At 42.3% G+C, this 22,969-nt stretch overlaps 1 protein-coding gene and 1 non-coding gene across 2 annotated transcripts in view; one reads left to right on the forward strand and one right to left on the reverse strand.

Annotated features, from left to right (window-relative positions):
- The first annotated feature begins 932 nt into the window (after window positions 1-932).
- Window positions 933-22,969, forward strand: part of WIF1 (WNT inhibitory factor 1) — a 72,080-nt gene continuing 50,043 nt past the window's right edge. The window contains exons 1-2 of the mRNA XM_030548820.1: window positions 933-1,153; window positions 1,590-1,729. Coding sequence (XP_030404680.1) covers window positions 1,012-1,153; window positions 1,590-1,729 — 282 coding nt within the window. The 5' untranslated portion in view covers window positions 933-1,011. The remainder of the gene's footprint in view (window positions 1,154-1,589; window positions 1,730-22,969) is intronic.
- On the reverse strand, window positions 22,555-22,693 carry LOC115644659. The gene has a single exon (XR_003998581.1). It is a non-coding gene; the product is annotated as a U4 spliceosomal RNA (small nuclear RNA).

The following is a 22,969-nucleotide window of genomic DNA, read 5'->3' on the forward strand; positions in this document are numbered from 1 at the left end:
GCTCCATTACCCCCTGAACTCACCCCAACATGTCCTCCACCCTGCTCCATTACCCTCTGTACTCACCCTGCCCTGTCTTCAATACACCCCACCCAGTTCCATTACCCCTGTAGTCACCCCGTGTCCCTCACACACTCCTCTGCTGCATTAACCCATGTACTCACCCCAGCCCTGTGTCCTCAGTACACCTCACCTGCTCCATTACCCCCTGTACTCACCCCAGCCCTGTGTCCTCAGTACACCTCACCTGCTCCATTACCCCCTGTACTCACCCCACCGTGTCCCCCACACACTCCACCCTGCTCCATTACCCCCTGTACTCATCCCAGCCCTATGTCCTCAATAAGCCCCACCTGCTTCATGACCCCCTGTACTCATCCTGCCCCGTGTCCCACACACCCGTGTTCCGTTACCCCCTGTATTCACCCTGCCCCATGTCCCACACACCCCACCTGCTCCATTACCTTTATGCTCCCCCCAGCACTCAATACACCCCCCATTAGCCCTCGTACTCACCCCTCCCAGCTGTCTCCCTGCCATTTATGCCCCACCTAACGCCTCTCTGGACCGCCCCCCCGTTCCTCCCACCCCCACCTGCGCCTCCACACCCGCTCCCCCTCCCCGTTCCTCCCCCCTCGCCTCCCCGCCGAGCACCGAGAAGTGCGGGTGAGCAAGGGAAGGACTCGGCGGGCTTCTCCGGCCCCCCCTCTGGCGGAGCAGCGCTGCCAGCCCGGCCTCGCTTCCCTGCTCCAGGCGCCTCCTAGCGGGGCTCAGCGGCAGCGCTGGGTGCCGTTGCCTTTCCCAGGCACGTCCCCGCTCAGCCGCGCTCAGCCCGACTCCCAGCCCCGCTCGCTGCTGCCAGGGGGCGAACCCACCGACCCACCCCCCGCGGCCAGCCCGTCCGCCCGCCCGGCGCTGCCCAGAGCCAGTCGGCGCGGAGACACGCGGCGTGTGCGCGCGGGACGGGGCGAGGGGAAGGCAGCGCCCGGCGCCTGTCGGAGCAGCAGCAGCATGGCCGGTCTGAGCGCCCTCTGCTCCGCGCTCGGGCTCTGCAGCATCCTGAGCCTTTGGGCTCTGCCGACGCGGGCAGCGCAGCGGCAGGAGGACACTCTCTACATGTGGATTGATGCTCATCAAGCCAGAGTCCTGATAGGTAAGCTGGGGCTCTACCCCCCTCGCCTTAGCACCGGCTCTTTGCTCCAGTTAGTGTCTCCCTGGAGGTGCTTCAGCAACGTGTTTGCCAGCCCCATGAAATCGCCCTGCCTAGAGGCTTCTGAGTTACTTCTCCAAGCAGTTTGGTAACCTGCACTAGTGGGGCTCCTGCTGAAAGGCGTAGCCCTCCACAAAGACTAACCGGTGCACTTGAGCTCTGCGTTTTATCAGCGAAAACCGAAGTGCCAGTGGAAACTTTAGGTGGTTCAAACGTTGTTGTTTGTAGCATAGGAAAGGGAAAGTTTATCCCAGTGGTTAGTCTTCCCAAGAACTAGGTGATAGCCATAATAAGCATTCTCCACAGTAAATGTTTTTCGTCATACATGATAATCCTGCTTCATTTCCCACTTTCTAGGCTGTATATTTTTGTTTTACAGGCTTTGAAGAGGATATTCTGATTGTTTCAGAGGGGAAAATGGCCCCATTCACTCATGATTTCAGAAAAGCCCAGCAGAGGATGCCAGCTATTCCAGTCAATATCCACTCTATGAATTTTACCTGGCAAGCAACAGGAAGGGTAGGTACAGATTGAGATTGGAAGAAGAAAAAAGCCCTCTTTAAATATGTTCAGTGAAGGCAAATATTTAGTTTTTAGAATATTTTAGGAAACTATTTCTGATATGTGCCAAAAAGACACTAAAGAGTGAGCCCTTAATCTAGAATCACCTGTTATAGGAATTATTTATCTAGCATGGAAAATGTATAGTGCTTTTTAAAAAAGTCAGAATGAAACACTGTCCCTAACTCAATGAGTTTATAATTTAATTCAAACACAAAATATAGGGTAACATGGAAGGCTGTGAACACCTTATTGATGTGGAAATTATTATAAGGAAAATTCTTGGAAGAACTAAATTTTAAAATGGGATTTTAAGAAGGAGGGTATGCTTTCTTTGCTGATAAATTAAGGATAAAAGAACCAACAAGATTAGACAACACAAATTCATGAGGAAGACATTAGCTAGCCTTAAATGAAATTTTACTGGCCAACAGTCCATAATGTGGATACAATTTTGTTATTTTTTTTTAAAGCATAAGGTTTTAGCATATGGAGTTCTACTATGACTCATTTATTAAATACACACACACTGTTTCAGTATGCATAGTTGTGTTAAAATAGGAGCTGTATTGCGTAGATCTATTTCTACAAAGTATAATGGCAAAACTATGCAGCGTTGCAATCTATTGAGCCCACAATTCTCTATTCAACTTTTTTTTACTGAAAAGATAAGAAGGTATGGCACACTTTCATGCACAATTTGACAGACTGATAAATATGTTAAATTTGCATAACACTGTATCATGTTGGTCTAAAGTTATTATGGATATGGAGACATATTCAGCTCAACAGAAAAGAATTCTAAGTAAAATAACATTAAAAAAAAGCAGTCCATGCATTTTATACAAGATAATGTTCAGTAAAAAAATCATGTACTTTTCAAAATATTCAGTGAATATTTTGGTTATAGTTTGGTCAACTTTATAACTATGCGAGTTTTCAATTGTTTAGAAACATTTTTTGCAAAATGAGCATTTATGATTCAGGAAATCTCTTACAGCAACTGTCATACCCTTCTATCTATGTTAGGTACTTATATGGCTCCATTACCATAGTATCTGAATGCTTTGTACTCTTTAATATATTCATCATAACAACACCCCTCTGAGGTAGGGAAGTGTTCTCATCCCCATTTTACAGATAAGGACTGAGGCACAGAGAAGCAAAGTGATTTTTATGGGGGCTGAGGTCACAGGAGTTCTATTTGTATCTATAGTTATATAGAAAACAAAAATTATATCACAGAGTGCTATTTAAGTAACTACCCGTAGTTAACATGTCCCAGGACAGGCATGATTGTACTGCTGTCCATGAGGAAAAAATATCTTATTGGGTAGTGGGATGGAGACAGAGAGAACCCAATTCCTTTTTCCTATCCCCTTTTTTCTTTTCTGCTCTAAGACCCCTCTACTGCAACCCAGTGAACAGTTTGTTGGGCAGCTGTGATTATAACATTTGAAATGCATAGCACTGCTCACATACTTAAAGTAAAGCATGTGTTTAACATCTCTGCTAGGTTGGGGTCAGAGTATTCAGCCCCTTGCAGGATCAAATCCCATTTTAACTGTGAAACAAATCATGCTTCTTTCTCTTTAATTTATTTACTGAAATCATATTAGTTAAAACTGCCTTGACATGCTTAAATATTTTAAAATTTAAGAAGTAATTAATCTACAGTTTCAATGGCTGTACATCTACGCAGAAATGCTATTTGAATATCTCCCATGTCAAAATCAGGTCAGAACTGTAGAAGGAGTTTAATTTCTACAGAAACCGATTGGCATAATTGATTATTACATACTTCAGGTAAAAAAATTAAGATGAAGTGAAGGATTTCGTTAAGCATAAGACATAGCAATTATTTAAGGATACAAATGTTGACATTTTAAAAACACAAACCTTAATTCTGGAATTTTTAAGGTAAGGTAAAACAAAAATGATTGGAAAAAATAATATATGGAGATAAAGTACTATAAATAACCTTAACTCTGTCTCACTCCTCCTGTTTCTAAAATAGTGTTAGCTTTCAGTCATGTGTCAGATAAATGCTAAAAATAACATAGGCTATTCATTTGGTGGAAAACATATAATCCTGTTTAGTTAGCACTTACTGCCCCATCCACCTCCATCCTGTGCATACAGAGTATGTATACCTGAGCAGTTTGTTCCAATGGCTGTGGATATTTAAACATGATGTATCAGTGCAGATTAGGTGAGGAGTTCTAACTCACAGCCCAGATGGGGTGACTATGGTGACTTAAAACCAGCTTCATGTCTTCCCAATCCTGGGCCGTTCCAGGGGCTGGTGAGCCCCCTGATATAACTGCCTGGGGAGCCTAAGTTCTGGCAGGCTCTCTGGGTTGTCCTCTGGGCTGCAGTGCTCCCTGGAATCTCCACAGTAGTGTGTACTGTGGCCCACCCCCAGCATGCCTTCCGGTCCCAGTAGGTTCTCAGAGGCCAGCCTTCCATCTGTCTTCCACAGTTTCTGTGCTAAGGATATCTTCCCCTGGTGGGAACCAGGGCTTTTTGACAGTGTCTGTATATTGTTCCTGCCCTTTTTCCTGGTGTAAAGGGGTTGGAGCCAGAATAAGGGTCTTGCCCTAGATCCAGGGCCTGCTCCAGGCCCAGCGCGCCAAGCGCGTGCTTGGGGCAGCATGCTGTGGAGGGTGCTCTGCCGGTTGCTGGGAGGGCAGCAGGCGGCTCCGGTGGATCTCCTGCAGGAATGCCTGTGGAGAGTCTGCTAGTCAGCGGCTCCAGTGGAGCATCCGCAGGCACGCCTGCAAGAGGTCCACCGGAGCCGCGGGACTAGCGAGTTGCAGAGCGCTTCCTGTGGCATTCCGCCGTGCTTGGGGCGGCAAAATGGCTAGAGCCGGCCCTGCCTTGACAGTCCATAGTCAAAGCAAAAAGATTAATTAGCATTATACTGCATCTAGCACACTGGGGTCCTGGTCCATGACTATGGTTCCTACGCGCTATGGTAAAACCAATAAATAAGAATGATAATTTTGAAATAACATGCACCTAATTTAACTTAGTGGCAGTGCTAAGAGGGCAGAATTAAAGTTGTCTGTGGTAACATTTGAAAAATTTTTACTTTAAATTCACATTTTCAAATGTTTTCTTTTTATTTTAAATGTAAGGGCTTTTACAAATATCCGTTGCACACTCCAAATAAGTACTGTGTGTTTGAAACCTTTACTCAGCCTTAGTTTTTGTCTGAGAATTTCCTTAGCTTTTTGATAACACTGTCAAGAAAAAAAATACTAGTACTCTTGCTATACAGAAAAATATATTAACCATAAATAATAGACTGCCTCTTATCTAATAGCTGTTAATTAGCACATCATGGTCCTCTACTTGCCTGAACTGCAGTCACATGTGTTCCATGATGTGTCTTTGGACTTCTCATGGTCCTTATGCCCAGATGGTTTTGCCTCAGAGCTATGCAGGAGTTCTTTGGGAGTTCCAGAGGTCCTGGGACATATGAACTGCACAGTAGCATATGCATGGTTTCTAATACATGCTAGTCCCCCTGCAGATCCAGCAGATATTAGAAACCATGCATACACTATTGTACAGCTCCTATGTCCCAAGAGCTCCAACAGTTTGGGCAAATTCTCTGCTACCATGCAGCTTGCATTCCAATTTACACCTATGCAATGTGGGTGTAAAGCACTAACGCATTAGAATGGAAGTGTTTTATGTCTACTTTGCACAGCTGTAATGATGACACAAGGTGCAGGGCAGTGGAGAATCTGCCCCAGAGTCTGGAAACCTCTCATGGTCCTGTATGGCTGGGTAGGTCAACTCCCAGTCAGATCTTAAATGCTTATTGAAATGAACAATTAACATTTTAAGAACTGGATTATTCTTGTATTTTGTGTAAATTCGGTTAGAAGTGATTAACAAAGATAATAAATGTAAATATCCTAGTTCTAATATTGTGATCTTTGCAGTTGGACATTTTTGTTGTTTCTGTAGGGGGAAAAATCTCTTTGATGTAGGAACTGTTAAAGCCATTTTCATTAGTAAATGAAAAATGTTTGTTTATTTTAATTCTTGAGCAACTCACTGCAAATAAGGGACTTCAAAAATTATGGCAAATTGTGTGGGAGGGAGAACTAAATTAAGAGTCTGATACTTCAAGGTTGTGAGTACCCTCAATACTCAGTGAGTTTAAGAGGAGCCACGGGTACTAAGCTGCTCAGTCCACCTTATTTATTGGGACCTTACTTATTAAAATTCCACCCAGTATTACCTATGCTGTGTAAACTTCATAACAGCTGTAGTTTTATGTTTAGAAAAAATGTACTTCAGAATGTTGTACAGATGTTCTGTGTTTAAAAAAAAAGTTCCCACTGGATAATATTGTACATTGCATACATCTGTGTAACCACTAGAAGTCACTGGTGTTGCTTCATTTTTATATCCTGCAGATTCTTGCAAAACAAAGTGTAAGTGACTTGTGGTTCTATTCTATTCTCTTCTCGAAGCTGGGGGATGTGTGTGCAGAGCCTTCCTAATCTGGAGAAAAATAGTCCCTTGTGCGCTAACTTGTGCTGCAACATGTTTTACTTTGCCTGCTGGAGGAAAGTCCTACAGCATGCAGTTGGTAATAGCACTTCAGCAGTATTTAGCAATATATGAGGGGGATAGAGGCTCCAAACCTTCAAACACATATGTATATGCCTAACTTTACTAATGGGAGTAGTCTCCCTGATTTCAGTTGGACTTTTTTGGTAGTAAAATGAAGCATAGATGTGAGTGTTTGCAGGATCAAAATCAACATGAAGGAAAGGCTGTGTCAGTGAATAGGAGGTAAGTACTGGAGCATAAAGACAAAATAAGTGTCTGATTAATTCAGTGGGCAGAAGAAGAGTCAAGATCAAAACCAAGATGGGTTTTTTTGCTCCAACAGTTACCAGTGACTGTGAATAATGCAGCGGCAGTGTCCAGTCTGTATGGTGAGTTGGGGAGCATGTGTCACTCTATGACGTTTTCAGCATACCTTCTGTTTTGCAAAAGGAGGGTTAAGAAAGGAGATAAAATTACAACTCAGAGAGGCTAATTCTGATCTCATCCACATGGGGGTAAATCCAAAATAATCCACTTAAGTATAAATATAAAGTAATTCCAATAATGTGACTGAGATCAGAATCTGGCTCAGAATGAAGGAATAAGAAAACATCTGACTATGTTAAAAGATTTATGTGCTTCCTTCCTCCTTCAGGAAGGTGAATAGACTACTTGTTATATACTATTATTGGCATAATGGGAGAAACACATTTAAATATTACAACACCACTGATAAAATAAAGGGAAAACAAAAGATGGTGGACTTCAGTTCAAATATTTCAGAGGAATCGCTGAACATACATAAACACCTCATTTGTACATAGCAATTACAGCAGCAATTTTTATTATTTCTAAAATTGCCTAATGTATACAGGCCACATTTTTTTCTAATGGAATTATGACTGTTTTGGAAGCTATGATAAATGCGGTTGCATAACTTTGGACTCTTGGGATTTACAGTAGTACCTTCACTGTGGTTTCATGTCAGCAAACAGAGGAAATACCTTGTTTTCTGACCTCTGTACCACAATTTCAATGTGAAATGTGAATATGTTTACATACTGTGGGCATGATTTTTAAAAAGGGGGTTCTTGTATCAAAAGCATAGCTCCAAACCTTTAATATTTAGATTCTATTCTGCTGTGGTATTTTGCATCTTGGTGTTGTAGACATGCCACCAGGGATCAAAGAGTAATGCTATAGAGATCCCACTTCATTTAGTAAAGCAGGCATGTGCCAGCCATCTGTTCTATCTGCTGATAGAAAACAGCAGTAAGTTTCTCAAAGTTTTGCCAAAAAAAAAAAAGGCTTTATTGCTCAGTAGAAATGACTTACAAGACACCTTATAAGCTACATCTGGTTTCCATAGTAATTTACATGGCATATATGTAAACTACACAATTACACTTTTTACACAGCAGTGCAGTTGTGGAAAATAAACCCTTCAATAGAATTTTCAGTGCTTATTCTTTTATTTAAAAACATTTCTAAAAACAAAAGAGAGATGTGCTTTGAATAAAAAAGCAGAAGTAATAAAACTTTCAATGTTTTTACAGAACTCGCTGTTGACAAACACTGGAATTAAAGGTACATCAAACTTCAAAATGATATACTGGAAAAAACAGATCTCTCCCTATGTTACTAACCACACCTTTGAATTTTAGACCTCAATTTACTTTTCACTACTTATTGGGTTTATTTACTTTTACAGTGCTCTCAACTTGGAAAACAAATTACATCAATTTCACATTGGTTTATAATCAATTTCCCTTTTAGGTTCCAAATGCTATAAAGTTACTGTTGCAAACAGTTCAATGGAATGATTTGTTTAATAAGAACTATTTCCAGTAATAACAATTAATGCATTAAACATTTGTTTTGGCATTGTGCATCTCTTATTTTTGTAATATCTAAATTTTGGATCAAATTTGTGTTGACAGTATTCCTATCAAAGCATCTTATGTGCATTTAAACACATACCTGGGGCCCCATTCTCACATAAGCTATGCATAGATCTGTTATTTGACCTACATTTTCTGAAATGGTAAAATATTAGGTCATATTTACATTACATTCGGTCAGTTTTATTTCTAGTGTTGTGCCTACCTTAGTCAGGAATAATGCGTTGTCAAAGCCACCTGCGTTTTCTTTTTACAGTAGTTTGAAAAATGTTTTCACCATATGGAAGTGGTAGATAATAGCTGAGTAGAATACTCAAAATAGATGCTTTTAAGTGGATTTGAAAGATCACAAAGTCTGTTACATTTCCTGCCTGTTATACCAACCAGGGTGAGAATACAAATTTCATATAGACATTTTTTTTGGGAGGTGGAAAATCCCATTGGGTTAGTAAAGGATGCCTTATTTTATTTCTGTTGTTAGTTTGGGGAAGATCTACTGATGTTAACTTTTTGGGTGATGCGTTTATAAGGCCCAATTCTGCAATGTGCAGAGTGTCTCCTATGAAATGCTGAATACTCTCCTCCTCCACAGAATGTACACTGCTGGCATCAGTGGGAGTTAAAGGCACCCAGCTACTTATAGGATCAAGCTCATATTTTCTGATTCTCTTCAGAGAAACCATAATCATACTGATGTTCTTTTTTACGTTTATCCTTTTACACTGACAGCCCTGGAGCATGAATCTTGTGTTTAGCCACATAATAGTACAGTACTGTGTACACAATATAATAGTATGAGCTTCCTCACATTCTCCTTCTGACCTGCTTCAGCTGTGTCCTAGAGGGAGCACCTCTTGCAATTCATTCTTTATGCCCCTTCAATCCTTGGCTTTGTTTCTAAGACTACCAACAAGGGGAAGGGGAAGTAATGCCAGTACAATGATGGTTTTTGTGAAGTGCCTATGCTAGAGCTAGTCTGTAAACCACTGGGATATTCTGGAGATGACCTCAGGAGTTGCTGGTTACTCCCCGCAGAGCATTCCTGTATAGCTAGACTCTGAGGAGTGGAAGTTCTGGAATGAGTATCTGGCTGAAGACAGGAAAAATGGTTTGTGGGGCAACTGGAAATGGATCTGAGGCAAAGGAAGTTGGGTTTCAGTTCCAGCTCAGAGAGTAAGCCAAGCTTGAAAGAAGGGCCCTACTGAAGTGGGGCCTAACTTTTGTGGGGCCCTACACTGATGTAAAACAGCTTGAAGACAACCTGGGGCCTGATTCTGATCTTACCTATGTAACTCACACACCTCCTGAGTGTGGTGTTCAGTCCCATCTAGTGGCACTGAGACCACTTAGAGAAAGATAAAATGAGTTTGCTCTACAGCCTTAGCTAGCAGTCAGTTAGCTTTTAGCTCATGTGGTAGAGGCTCATGCGCTAAGCTCCAGAGGCCCCAGGTTCAATCTTGCCCACCCGTCACAAGTGTAGGTGTAACTATTGAAGCGAATGCAGTTATACTGATGTAAAAACAATGAGGGTGAGAGAAGAATCAAGCCCATGGTTTGGAGATCTACTGGCTCTGGAAAGTCTAAGTTACTGAAGACACCGACATCAGGGGTCTTGTTCTCTGTTGCATTATACCACCTTTACAGCAGTGACCCTCCACTGGTTTCAAAACACGTATGCCCTCTAACACAATTTGGGCAGATTCTTTGGTCCACTAAGTTCACTTTGTGCCAAATATGCAGCACAGAGTGAACTTAAACTAGGGGAGGAGAGGACACATTGGATATGGAGTTGGGAGTAGTGGATCCAAGCTCTTCTATGCCTGATCCTCTGCTGGTGTAAGGGTTGCTAGTTTCAGAAATCACTGTAGGGCCTTTGCTGTACTAACTTCCGCTGGTACTGGCTCACCAAGGTCCAGGGAACTACAGTTGGCTTCCTGCACCAACCGCTCACCCTTACATTTGAGTACAGCCCAGACATAGTAGAGAATCAGAACCCTTAAGTTCAACCATACTATCACCAACAATGCACTCAAAGTACTGAAAAATCACATTGCATTTCCCAACCTTACCTCAGACCTCTAAATGTGTTTTGTTATATGACATTATAAATAAACATCTGAAACAGTGTGTATGTGTACATTTCACCAGTATTAGGGGATTGTTTGGCTTGGTGCTGCATATTACACCATTTATCTGACTTTTTTGAAAGTCATAGAGTAAATAGAAGTTTACTATGTTTTTAATAAGTTATTCTGAGTATGTGATCAGCAGTTTTTTATTTTTTCTCCATTTGGTTTGTGCAGCTGCCAAGGTTGTCATCCTGAGATAATAATTTGTCCTGGGAATTGGAATGGTGATTACATTACTTAATAATGTAGTACTAGAAAGTGATGCATTGCAGTGTTCGCTTCCTTGGTGTGTGCACCAAAGTAATAGTACTGTTGTACTGAAAGTGAGTATGTTAGAGTGGGTAATGGGCTAATAATTGAAGAGTGGTTTCAGTATTGGATGTGGTTGTTACCTTAACTTACAACTTCCTTACTTTTAGTGTTTGCATTTTTGTGGGAAATGCACTTGAGCCAATTTAGTGTACATAAATATGAGGGCTGAGGACCCACGGCTGGTGACTGGATGGGAGTGCTGGAGAGAGGGACTGGCCATGGTGAGCCGGGCTTAGCTAGTTTCATAAAGCAATAGAAGCCTGACTCTATAAATCCATGTGGTTTGAGATCCTTCTCTCTTCATGCAGTACCTTTTTAGGTGAGGTGCTTGAACTGACAGTGCCCTGGTTTAAAGAGGATGCTGCTGGCAGGATGTTCTCTCTGAAGGGCCTCTGACACTCAAACTGGGTCTCGCAATTGATCAGACAGAACCTGAATCTGTTAGTCTTCAGAGCACACAGCAAGATCTGTTCCTTTCCCCCACACTAGTAGGCTGGAGTAGGCTAAGAAAGGGGATAACAGGGTAAAAGTGTGTGTAGGGGCGGTTAATCCTGGATGGGTGAATATTCTGTTCTTTAGCTGGAGATTTATAAATATGTCTAGTGTACACTTGCAGAGAGCAAATGGATAGGAATTCACCTGGCTTTTTTAAAATACTGAAGTAAATACTACCTGCAGAAGGCTGCAGCATGACAAATGTGCCCAGCCTCAGTTTCCCTTTTTGTCTATCCTTGAAAGGGACATAGTCTTTCAGTGTCCAATACAAAACCCACCTTTGGGCATAATTTATTCATATACACCAGTACAGTAATTTATTGTTGTAAAACCATTCTCCAGTTCTCACAGTAAATACATAGGGACACAAAAGTTTTTCCATTCCCTTCTCAAGGGACATCATCTCTTAGTCACCCATGTGAGAGTCAATAGCAGCACATTGTTCCCTGTTCCTTTTGCCCCTGATCCAGGACCCCAGTCTCCAGGCCTCCCTGTCTCAGAATGACCAGTGTCATGACTCTTACCACAGCCCTTCAAGTTCCACTACTGAGGCTTCTCTGCCTCTGAGTCCTACCACTGTTCAAGGAACCCCTCGCTAGGACCAACCCCTTGTTATGGGCCTCCTCCTCTCAGGTCTTCACCCCAAGTCTCCCTGTGGTGTTCCACCCCAAAGGCCTCCCCACAATCAGGGGTCCTAACTTTGGTCAGTTCTCACCAGCAGTTCTGTTCCAGCTCTCCTCAGGACTCAGCTCTTTCTGCTGGGTCTCCTGTAGCTCTCTTCCAAGCCACTCTTGCCAGCTCTCACCAGCTGCTTCCTGTCTCCTCTCAGTCTCTTGGTCTCATCTGCCAGTCTCATTCTTCTAGGACCCAGATATCCTCTCATAAATCTAACTGGGGTCAGCTTCTGAAAGGGCTAGTATTACCTTGTGAGAAGTACACAATTTATATTTTGTTTTGCAAAGAGCTGTTAGATCCTTCAAAATGGAAGTCACACTGTTATATAAAGATATATAGGCAGTGAAAGGAATATGAAAAGAATATAAAAAAAGAGGAACTGGTAAGAAAGTGTTGGGTCTGAGACAGAGAGGACCAGAGGTGTGGACTGAACAACACTGAAGTAGACCCCTGCAAGCAGCCAAGCCTGAAAAGAAGACTTGGCCTGGACTTTTGTTGTCTTACAGTTTTGTTTGTTAATGAGTCAGACCCCAAGGAAAAAGGTAACTTTTGACACACTATGGGACACATGGACTGTGTCTTAAAGCAGACAGGAAATTCACCTGCCAACCAGTCTGTACATTGAACTGCGATCATAGAAATGTAGGACTGGAAGGGATCTCAATAGATCATCTAATCTAGTCCCCTGCACTGAAGCAGCTCTAAGTATGTAAGTGGATAACTAGACCATCTTTGACAGATGTTTGATTCACCTATCCTTAAAAACCTCCAATGACAGAGATTCTACAATCTCCCTAGGTAATTTGTTCCAGTGCTTAACTACCCAACACTTACCCAAGCTTACAGTTTGGAAGTTTTTCCTAATGTCTAACCTAAATCTCCTTTGCTGCAATTTAAGCTCATTGCTTCTTGTCCTATCTTCAGTGGTTAAGAACAATTTATCACCCTCCTCTTTAGAACAACCTTTTACATACTTGAAGGCTGTTATCATGTCCCTCCTCAGTCTTCTCTTCTCCAGACTAAACAAAGCCAATTTTTTCAATCTTTCCTCATAGGTCTGGGGTGGCCAACCTAAGCCTGAGAAGGAGCCAGAATTTACCAATGTGCATTGCCAAAGAGCCACAGTAATATGTCAGCAACCCCTCATTAGTTCCCAGTCCCCAGCTCACAGCGCCTCCCACCCGCCAGCAGCCCTGTCAATCAGTGCCTCCCCCTCCCTCCATGCACCTCCCAACCAGCTGTTTCGTGGCGTGCAGGAAGCTCTGGGGTGAAGAGGAAGGAGCAAGGGCACGGCAGGTTCAGGGGAGGGGGTGGGAAGGGGTGGAGTAGGGGCAGGGCCTGTGGCAGAACCAGGGGTTGAGCAGTGAGCACTTCCCCTCCCCCACACATTAGAAAGTTGGCGCCTGTAGCTTCAGCCCCAGAGTCGGTGCCTATACAAGGAGCCGCATATTAACTTCTGAAGAGCCGCATGTGGCTCCAGAGCCACAGGTTGGCCACCTATTTCATAGGTATGTTTTCTAGACCTTTAATCATTTTTGTTTCTCTCCTCTGGACTTTCTCCAATTTGTCCACATCCTTCGTGCCCATAACTGGACACAATACTCCAGTTAAGGCCTCATCCCTTCTGAGAAGAGTGGAAGAGTTACTTCTCATGTTTTGCTTACAATATTCCTGCTAGTACATCCCAGAATGTTTGCCTTTTTAAAAAAAACAAACAAACAAACCAGTATTTAGTTTGTGATCCACTGTAATTCCCAGATCCTTTTCTACAGTGCTCCTTCCTAGGCAGTCATTTCCCATTTTGTATTTATGCAATTGCTTAGTTCTTCCTAAGTGTAGTACTTTGCATTTGTCATTATTGAGTTTCATCCTGTTTAATTCAGACCATCTCTCCAGATTGTCAGGATCATTTTGAATTCTAATCCTGTCCTCCAAACTGCTTGCAACCTCTCCCATCTTGGTATCACCCACAAACTTTACAAGTGTATTCTCAAGGCCATTATCTAAATCACTGATGAAGATATTGAATAGAACCATTCAATATGCCCTTCCAGTTAGATTGTGAAATATTGCTAACTACTCTCTGAGTATAGTTTTCGAGCCAGGTTGGACCCACATTATATATGCCATCAGTGAAAACCTTAAGGATTCAAGTTAGCAGTAGTATGAAGATAGAAATGCTTCATTCATTTGCAGCAAAGAAGCTAATTGAAGGATGCATCTGAAGGAGTATCATAAACAAAATTGCCATTGTATAATTCCATGCTAAGGTCCCACTAACATTACCATTAGGAAATTTTTCCTAATATCTAGCCTAAATCTCCCTTGCTGCAATTTAAGCCTAAAACTGCTGCACCCAATTTTGGGTATTGTGACAAAGTTTATCCTCTGCCTCGGTGGGTTCTGCGCTTTCTGGCGAATTTGCTCGCTTCAGAGGTTTATGGCAGTCCTCAGTTTGGCTCCTTTTGTTAGTGGCACAAACCTGCCATTCACTTGGCTAACCTCATCACTGGCCAGAATAGGGAAAAGGAGAACAATCCCCTGCAGTCTCTGCTGCCCCACCTAATGGGTCAGGGGACTGGCCAGAGACCTTCCCCTCTGGTGGGACCCACAGTCCAGATCAAGTCCCCTTATCAAATAGGGAAGTGAGGGGATTGGTGGAACCTGGGCCCACCCTCTACTCCAGGTTCCAGCTCAGGGCCCAGTGGATTGCAGCTGTCTATAGTGTCTCCTGTAACAGCTGTGTGACAGCTACAACTCCCTGGGCTACTTCCCCATGGCCGCCTTCAAACACCTTCTTTATCCTCACCACAGGACCTTCCTCCTGGTGTGTGGTAACGCTTGTACTTCGCAGTCCTCCAGCAGTACGTCTCTCACTCTCAGCTTCTTGTGCCTCTTACTCCCAGCTCCTCACACATGCTCCTCACTAACTGAAGTGAGGTCCTTTTTAAACCAGGTGCCCAGATTAGCCTGTCTGTCTTAATTGATTCTAGCAGCTTCTTAATTGGCTCCAGGTGTCCTAATTAGCTTGTCTGTCTTAATTTGTTCCAGCAAGTTCCTGATTGTCCTTGAACTGTCCCTGTTACCTTACCCAGGGAAAAGGGACCTGCTTTTCTATCTGCCTTCTATCACACTCCTGTAGCCATCTGACGCGACCCTGTCGTAGTATATATTTAATTCCATAGTATATACTTTCTGGAGATGTTTCAGAGAAAAGCTACTAAGCTCATCAAAAGATAGTTGTGGGAGTTAAATTTCTGCAGTCTGTCTAGCTTGGAGAAGAGGCTGTTGTACACAAAAAATGGGATCATAAAGGCTTGGGTAAGGACCTGTTTCAACTGAGCAACAAGCAAACATGTGGACACTTCTGATTTCTCCCCTCACCCTACCCCAAGCATAGGTTAAATGTGAAAGTTTGCTTTGTTTTGTTTGCTTGTTTTTAAACCCATATGATACTCACCATTTAGACTTTTGTCCCTGGAAGTACTGGTAGAATCCAACTTACTAGGATATGTGGGGGAGAAGAGGAACGGATAGTTATTTATTGATTTCTCTAGCACTTACTGCCATAGCTACTGAGCACTCTAATTAGAAAAAACATATTAAAAAAGATAAAATTATATATGCTACCCATAATAAATTATAACATTAAAACTAAAAATACCACTTTGCTGATTGTTTCTAGCAAACATTCACAGAATAAGCATTAGCTGAGATAAACAACTAACTAAAGTTAATAAAAACCAACCAAATGCTAAAGAAAATAAATAAGCCTGACATCAAGCCTGGAAGCCTGACAAATTCAAATTCTGGCCAAAGGCAACACATTCCGTAAATGGGGGCTCTCTAAGGAGAAGACCTGCCACCAGGCCTGAGAGTTCAACCACAGAAACCATTCGCTACAGAATTCCATCCACCCTCAAGTACTACAGTTGGCAATGAGGTGAGAAGCAGTCTGTTGTACTATTAGTTTGTAGACTATTCAGGGCTTTAAAAGAGAACAGGGAGCCAATTCAGAGATCTGAGCACTGGCATTATCTGCTTATAATGACCTGCTTATCTCTGGAAGTAGGCAGGCACATTCTGGACCAGATGACAATTTTGAGTGACCTTCAAAAGTAGCTCTAACTAGAGTGCACAACAGTTGTCTGTCTAGAGATGACAAAGGCATAGGTAATGGGAGAGGTCACACAAACTTTTGGTCAGTTGTAGAAGATAAAATGCACCATGGACCACCATCACTACCTGCAAATCTAGGAGCAGTGACATATCCAATAGGAATCTTAGACTGTAAACCATTAGGCAAAATTCAAACATGCTGGACACTTTCAGTAACTGGTACAGACACCACCTGAGCCAATTTCTTTTAAAGGTTCGGTAAATGTTGGTCTGATCTTTTCAAGTTTGGTTCTCGATTAGTTCATATTCATTCAGGTCTCTTGCCGAGCCAGGCACTGGTAAATAAAGGAAACTAACAATTATGTTTGGTGAAAAAAAGAGATTCATCCGAGTGTGATTGGTATGCTGATGTCACTTCCCCCTAAAGTCTGTTTCCCCATATGGTCTCACATTGAATAGACATGACGAGATGTGCAAGATCCTACGTGAGGGCCCTCAAGGAGGATGAGCAGTTGCCCAGCCTCACACTCTGAGATCTCTTTGAGGATGGAAAGAATTCACTTATGCCTGCAAGGTGTTTACCTATGGATGCTCTGTGCTCACAAGCATCAGATAGACACATTTGGAATGGGGAAAGAATTTTCCACCAGGGTGTATTGGCAGGCACTCTGGGTTTTGGTTTGTGCAGGGCCGTGTTTTGTGTGTGTTTGTTTTTTGTGAGTGTTTTTTGGCCTTCTCCTAGATTTGCCTAGAGCACATCTGTTAGGATTAGGTGACCATGATCAAATTTCTGTGATTGCAGTCTGTGAGTCTTCCTTTATGTACCTTTCATCGCTAGAGTCCTCCCTTTTTGGTCAGGGTTGTGACAGAATGCAGAAGCTTACACTGCACTACCTGTCTTGTGGATATAAATTATAGGACTTCATCACTTCACAAACCACTCAAGCTTCACTCCCTTGGTTACCATGCCAGCAGAACCCCTTTGAGTCTGAGCATTGTTACCCCTTGATATAATTCACAACTGTGTTGTATCTATGTGAATATCTTGTTAACTGACCATTTTTACTTGCCTTACCAATCATTTGCAGTCATGTATACCTTATAATTCATAGACCTGATGTCAACTCAGGCACTCATATTATGGTATGCCTACACAGATAAAGTTACATTTTATTCATTTCTAAAACTCCAATTTTTAAAGCATTTAAAGTGTTGAACTTTGAAAAGAGACCTTTGAAAGAAAATGCTGACAGCTCTTTTTTTGGACAGCGAAATAGTTTCTCTGGTAAAATATAACCAAATTTTGTAAATTAATTAAATTAATTAAATGGAAAATTATGAAATGGTCATAAATGCACTGTGACACTCTTCTGACAACATGAGCAGTTATTTAACAGCTTGGTAATAAAGTGAAATAATGAAATACTGAGGAGGTATTTTACATGAGTCAAGAAACAGTTTGTTTCCATTCATCTTTCTTTTTGAAGAGAGCGTTTTGGATTCAGATTCAGCACAGTTACAATGGGAGTTGTACCTGCTTATCCCAAAGCAGAATTTGATCTCTACATCTGAAAGCCAAATAACAAAATGAAACATAATTATCTCTTCACATCTGCTCTAGAAGTTACTTTGTAAGACTATAAGAAACTACCTTAAGCTAAAAAGGTCCACATTCCCATAACTACAGTCTGGTGTTATTGTAGATGTGCTAGTTATCTGTGTTGTGTGATTAACTCCATATTTTGAAATGTGGGAACTGGTAGTGGCAAGAGTATTTTTCAACACAGAAAATGTGTCCTGTATCAGTAGATGTACCATCCTCTACATGAGCCTTATAAATCTCTGACTTAGTTTATTAGATTGCAGACTTTCAATCAAGAAAACACCATCCAACCTGAAACATGCAAAGATGTGTCCTACCTTTTCCTGTGGGGAGAAAGGCATTATACTTGAGTGACTGTATTCTTAATTTCAGAGTAGCAGCCGTGTTAGTCTGTATCAGCAAAAAGAACAAGGAGTACTTGTGGCATCTTAGAGACTAACAAATTTATTTGGGTATAAGCTTTTGTGAGCTAAAACCCACATCATCGGATGCATGCAGTGGAAAATACAGTAGTATATATACACAGAGAACATGAAAAAATGGGGGTTATCATACCAACTCTAACGAGACTAATCAATTAAGGTGGGATATTATCAGCAGGAGAAACAAAAATTTGTAGTGATAATCAGGATGGCCCATTTCCAACAGTTGACAAGAAGGTGTGAGTAACAATAGGGGGAAAATTAGCATGGGGAAACAGTTTTTACTTTGTGTAATGACCCATCCACTCCCAGTCTTTGTTCAAGCCTAATTTAATGGTGTCCAGTTTGCAAATTAATTCCAGTTCTTCAGTTTCTCGTTGGAGTCTGTTTTTGAAGTTTTTTTGTTGAGGAAGTTTGACTTTTAGGTTACTTTTTTGCTTACAGACAGCCCCCAACCCTGAAGCAAATACTCACCAGCCACCACCCAACAAAAACACTAACCCAGGAACCTATTCTTGCAACAAAGCCCGTTGCCAACTTTGTCCACATAGCTATTCTGGGGACACCATCATAGGACCTAATCACATAAGCCACGCTATCAGAGGCTCATTCACCTGCACATCCACCAATGTGATATGTGCCATCATGTGCCAGCAATGCCCCTCTGCCATGTACATTGGCCAAACCAGACAGTCTCTACGCAAAAGAATAAATGGACACAAATCAGACGTAAAGAATTATAACATTCAAAAACCAGTTGGAGAACACTTCAACCTCCCTGGTCACTCAATTACAGCTCTCAAATCGCAATACTCCAACAAAAAAACTTCAAAAACAGACTCCAACGGGAAAGTGCAGAATTGGAATTAATTTGCAAACTGGACACCATTAAATTAGGTTTGAATAAAGACTGGGAGTGGATGGGTCATTACACAAAGTAAAAACTGTTTCCCCATGCTGATTTTCCCCCTGCTGTTACTCGCACCTTCTTGTCAACTGTTGGAAATGGGCCATCCTGATTATCACTACAAAAGTTTTTTTCTCCTGCTGATAATAGCCCACCTTAATTGATAAGTCTTGTTAGAGTTGGTATGGCAACCCCCATTTTTTCATGTCCTCTGTGTATATATATATCTTCCTACTGTATTTTCCGCTGCATGCATCCAATAAAGTGGGTTCTAGCCCACAAAAGCTTATGCCCAAATAAATTGGTTAGTCTCTAAGGTGCCACAAGTCTTCCTTGTTCTTTGTATTGTTAATGCTGCACTGTGCAACTCTGGGCATGTTTATTAATTGGGCCTAATGTACATCAATATTGGATGCAACATTTGGTGTCGAATACTGATACAGATACAGATTTTTTTTGCAAATTTCAAAGTACTAATCTCACATGGTTGAGGTGGGGGTTTTTTTTAGTACTATACACGGTATTAAGAGATTTTCTGTCATCCTATTCAGTTAACTTGGATTGTATGCTTTTCATTGTGATGTGTACAATGCCTAGCATAATGGTGCCCTGCTTCCTGATTGGGGCCTCTGGGGGCTACCAAAATAGAGATAATTAACTAATGGCTTTTATAGTGCCCAAAGTGTACTAGACACTTGGCAGAACAAGCAGAAAAGCCAGGCCCCTGGAATTCACAGCTTACAATCGTATTTCAGACTTTCTCCATTGAGGGTGAGTAATACACAGTAGATATGCATGGGCTAAGGAGGACAAAGATGTGTGTGTATTTGGGGGTGCAGCATATGTGTGGATTTTGGCAGCCCTGAAGCAGCAGGAGTGACTGCAAAAAGGCAGCACCACAGATCATCTATGTACTAGGGTTTGGACTATAGAGTGCTCTTCTCCCACCCACATTAGGAAATCCACAGGAGGGAGCCCATTTTCTTCACACTTTGGAAGGTCTTCAGGAGAGTCCTGTACAACTTTACAATAAACTAGACTAGAGTAAAGTATATAGTACCCTTCTCAACTGTAGAGCTCCTAACGTGTACTCGAATGGTCCATTCCTCTGGTACCTTTTATGGAATCCACACGAGGGAGCCACTTTACTGCATGCACCATTTTAAATGATGCTTACGGCACATTGGACTTACTAGTGCACACATTTCTCGGATCAAATGCACAAGAGAGAGGTCCTCTCCTATGCATCGTAGCAGCTTCACAGTTCAGAAAGGCTATAGCCTGACTGATGGATTTCCTCACTGCACAGCTCCTGCTATAACTTTTACAGTCTCCAAATACGTGTAACCCAGTAATATAGTATATCTGTCCAATCTGTACTGCAACACTTTGCAACAAAGGATCACACAGCACATGGCATGATTGTCAGCTAAACCACCAACATGTAACATACTTTTCAGTTCAGTGTCTTGCACATACAATTCATAGCACAGGTGGCATGCCACAGAAAAAAAGTAGGTGCTTGAAAGGTTTCTTATTTTGTTGAGAGATATGTCACACTCCTTTAAATGATGCAGCCTCCCACCCCACATTGTGTGTAAGTAATTGGTATCCTTTGATGTTCTGAAGCACTTTGAGGAATAATATTTCTGAGACTTTTAAAAAATGGTATTTATGAATCAATGTAATCCCTTCAGTCATTTCTGACTGCTAAACGTTCCTTATGGTAGGCCTGGTTCTACTCTCACTTATACCTGCTGTACACAAGTGGAACCCTATTGACTTCATTGAAGTTATTCTCAATCTATGGTGCTCTAAACAAGTGACGAATCAGATCCCATATGTCTGGGTGCTAGATTATGGATTTGGATTTTTCATTTAGCTGAAAAATAAGCCTAATGTATGGTAGCTACATGGCTACACAACTGAGGAAGCTCAAGGGTAGGAGTTGTTCTTATGCTGCCTGGAATATGGAATGTACATTTCCTAAATAGTCTCAAATTCTGCCTGCTTCAGGGAATGCCATCTGAGGAGCCAGCATCTTGCATGTAACTCTGAGCCTGATTCCTCCCTCAGATACCAGGGTAAATCAGTGAAGTTACATAGGTGCAAAGGACAAGAGAATCAGGTCATTTGTTTTTACTTATGCCACAAGACTCTCTTTGGAGATCCTGCATCGCAAATGTGGATCTAAAGAGCTCTGCTTCATGGAAGATGACAAAATAAAAATACCTGGCACATCAAAATTTAAAAAGGACCGGAAAACTATCCTTAATCCACACATCCACTTCTGTTGACATCAAAGTGAATCCCATTGCAGATCAATAGCAGTCTGTGACTCAAAGTTTGCTGTCAGTTTCTCGACTGCTTAATTATTGCACTGTGTAAAGATTCACAGTGCGTATTTGAAGGTATATCTAAGATCCCCAGAGATCCTTGCATTCTGGTGCTATCTTTAGGGGTTGTGCTGCTCCAGGCATATTGGAAAACGGTCTTCATTCAGCAGTCTCTCACACACTTGTCCTTAAGGACTGATTTTTCAGAGACTCTGAGAATGTCCAGCTCCCTTTGACTTCACCTGGAGTTGTGGGTGCTCAGAACCTTTGGGAAGCTGTGGGTAAACGAGGAGAATTTGGTTCCAAAATGCAGTAGTAAACCAGATTCACTAAGGGTACTGCATAGAGTAAATTACAGCTAATAGGCTCAGCCAGACTCTTTAATCCCAGAAGGGCATTTATCTTGGTGGAAATCTTGGAGTGTTGCTGTCACTACCCTCCTTTGGGATTTCCATCAGGGGAAATTTAGTCCTTGCTTGAGGATCCATAGGAATGCCACAGTTGGGAGCCACTGGAACATTATGTTCCTGGCTTCTCAGACCATGCCTCCTTGCTGGTCAACAAAACCATGTTTTGAGGTGTACTGACACCCTATGGTTCCCCTTTGTGCAAGAGCAGTTACAGCCCCTGCAACCTCCTCTCACAATGAACTTTCTGCTACTGGGGCTCTCCAGTAGGGTGTATGCTGGTAGAATCTAGCTCCCAGAATCCAGAGCAGTTACTGTCCAGAGAGATGTAAATTTCAGCCCCTCCCCCCCATAAAAACAAACAATAAACAAAACACATCTTGTACATTTGCTAGTTTTGCACTCATTCATGCATGTCTGAGGGCTCATTTGCCAAAATCTGACAGGCCAGATGCAGGAGCCACTTCACAATGTCCAAAAAAACCCCAACAAAAAACTTTGCAGTAACCATTGCAAAATCAAAATACAATAATACACACTGAGAGAAGCGATTCTCCTACCTGCTCTCAGACACACTCCACATGCCTCAAGTAAAGTACAAAATTCACCTCTTCCTGGGGCTTGACTTCATTAGCCTGCCACTGAATAATTAAGGTATGTTTATACTGCAATTTAAGACCAGCTTGGGACTTGAGTTAGCAGACCCTGTGTTTGTTAACCTAGGGCTTGAGCATCTACCCTCATTTGTAACCACAGGTTAGGAATTGTTAAAAACTGGCTCCCAGCCTGGGTCTCCAGTATCTACATCGCACTATCCAGGGCCAAGTCCACACTCGGGAGTCCTGGGACCCCAGGTCCGAGTGCTTGGTTAGCATGATTTGTGTGTAGACAGAAGGGGGATTAGGTTTGAGACTGTCAAAAATTGCCAATGCCGACTATATTTCAAGTCGTCACGGCGGGGTATTGGGAAAAGTTTTCAATTAGCAATAATCATGCCTCGGATTAACCTCATTGGCTACAATACTGCCACTGCACAAAGAGCCTGAGTTTGAACTATGGGCTTACAGTGCAGTTTAGACATGCCATAAGGGTATGTCTGCACTTCAGTTAAAAACCCACGACTGGTCCATGCCAGCTGACTTGGGCTCGTGGGTGGCTCTGGCTAATGGGCTGTTTAATTGTATTGTAGCTGTTTGGGCTTGGGCAGAGAAAATGTAGGAGGGTTGGGCTGGGCAGCCCAGTGCTAGGAACCCTAGGAGAAGCCAAGCTTCGGACTGGAGTTTGTTGCCTTAGGGTATGTCTACACCGCAATTAAGC

This window comes from Gopherus evgoodei, chromosome 1 (genome assembly GCF_007399415.2).
Source record: "Gopherus evgoodei ecotype Sinaloan lineage chromosome 1, rGopEvg1_v1.p, whole genome shotgun sequence".
NCBI lineage: Eukaryota > Metazoa > Chordata > Testudines > Testudinidae > Gopherus > Gopherus evgoodei.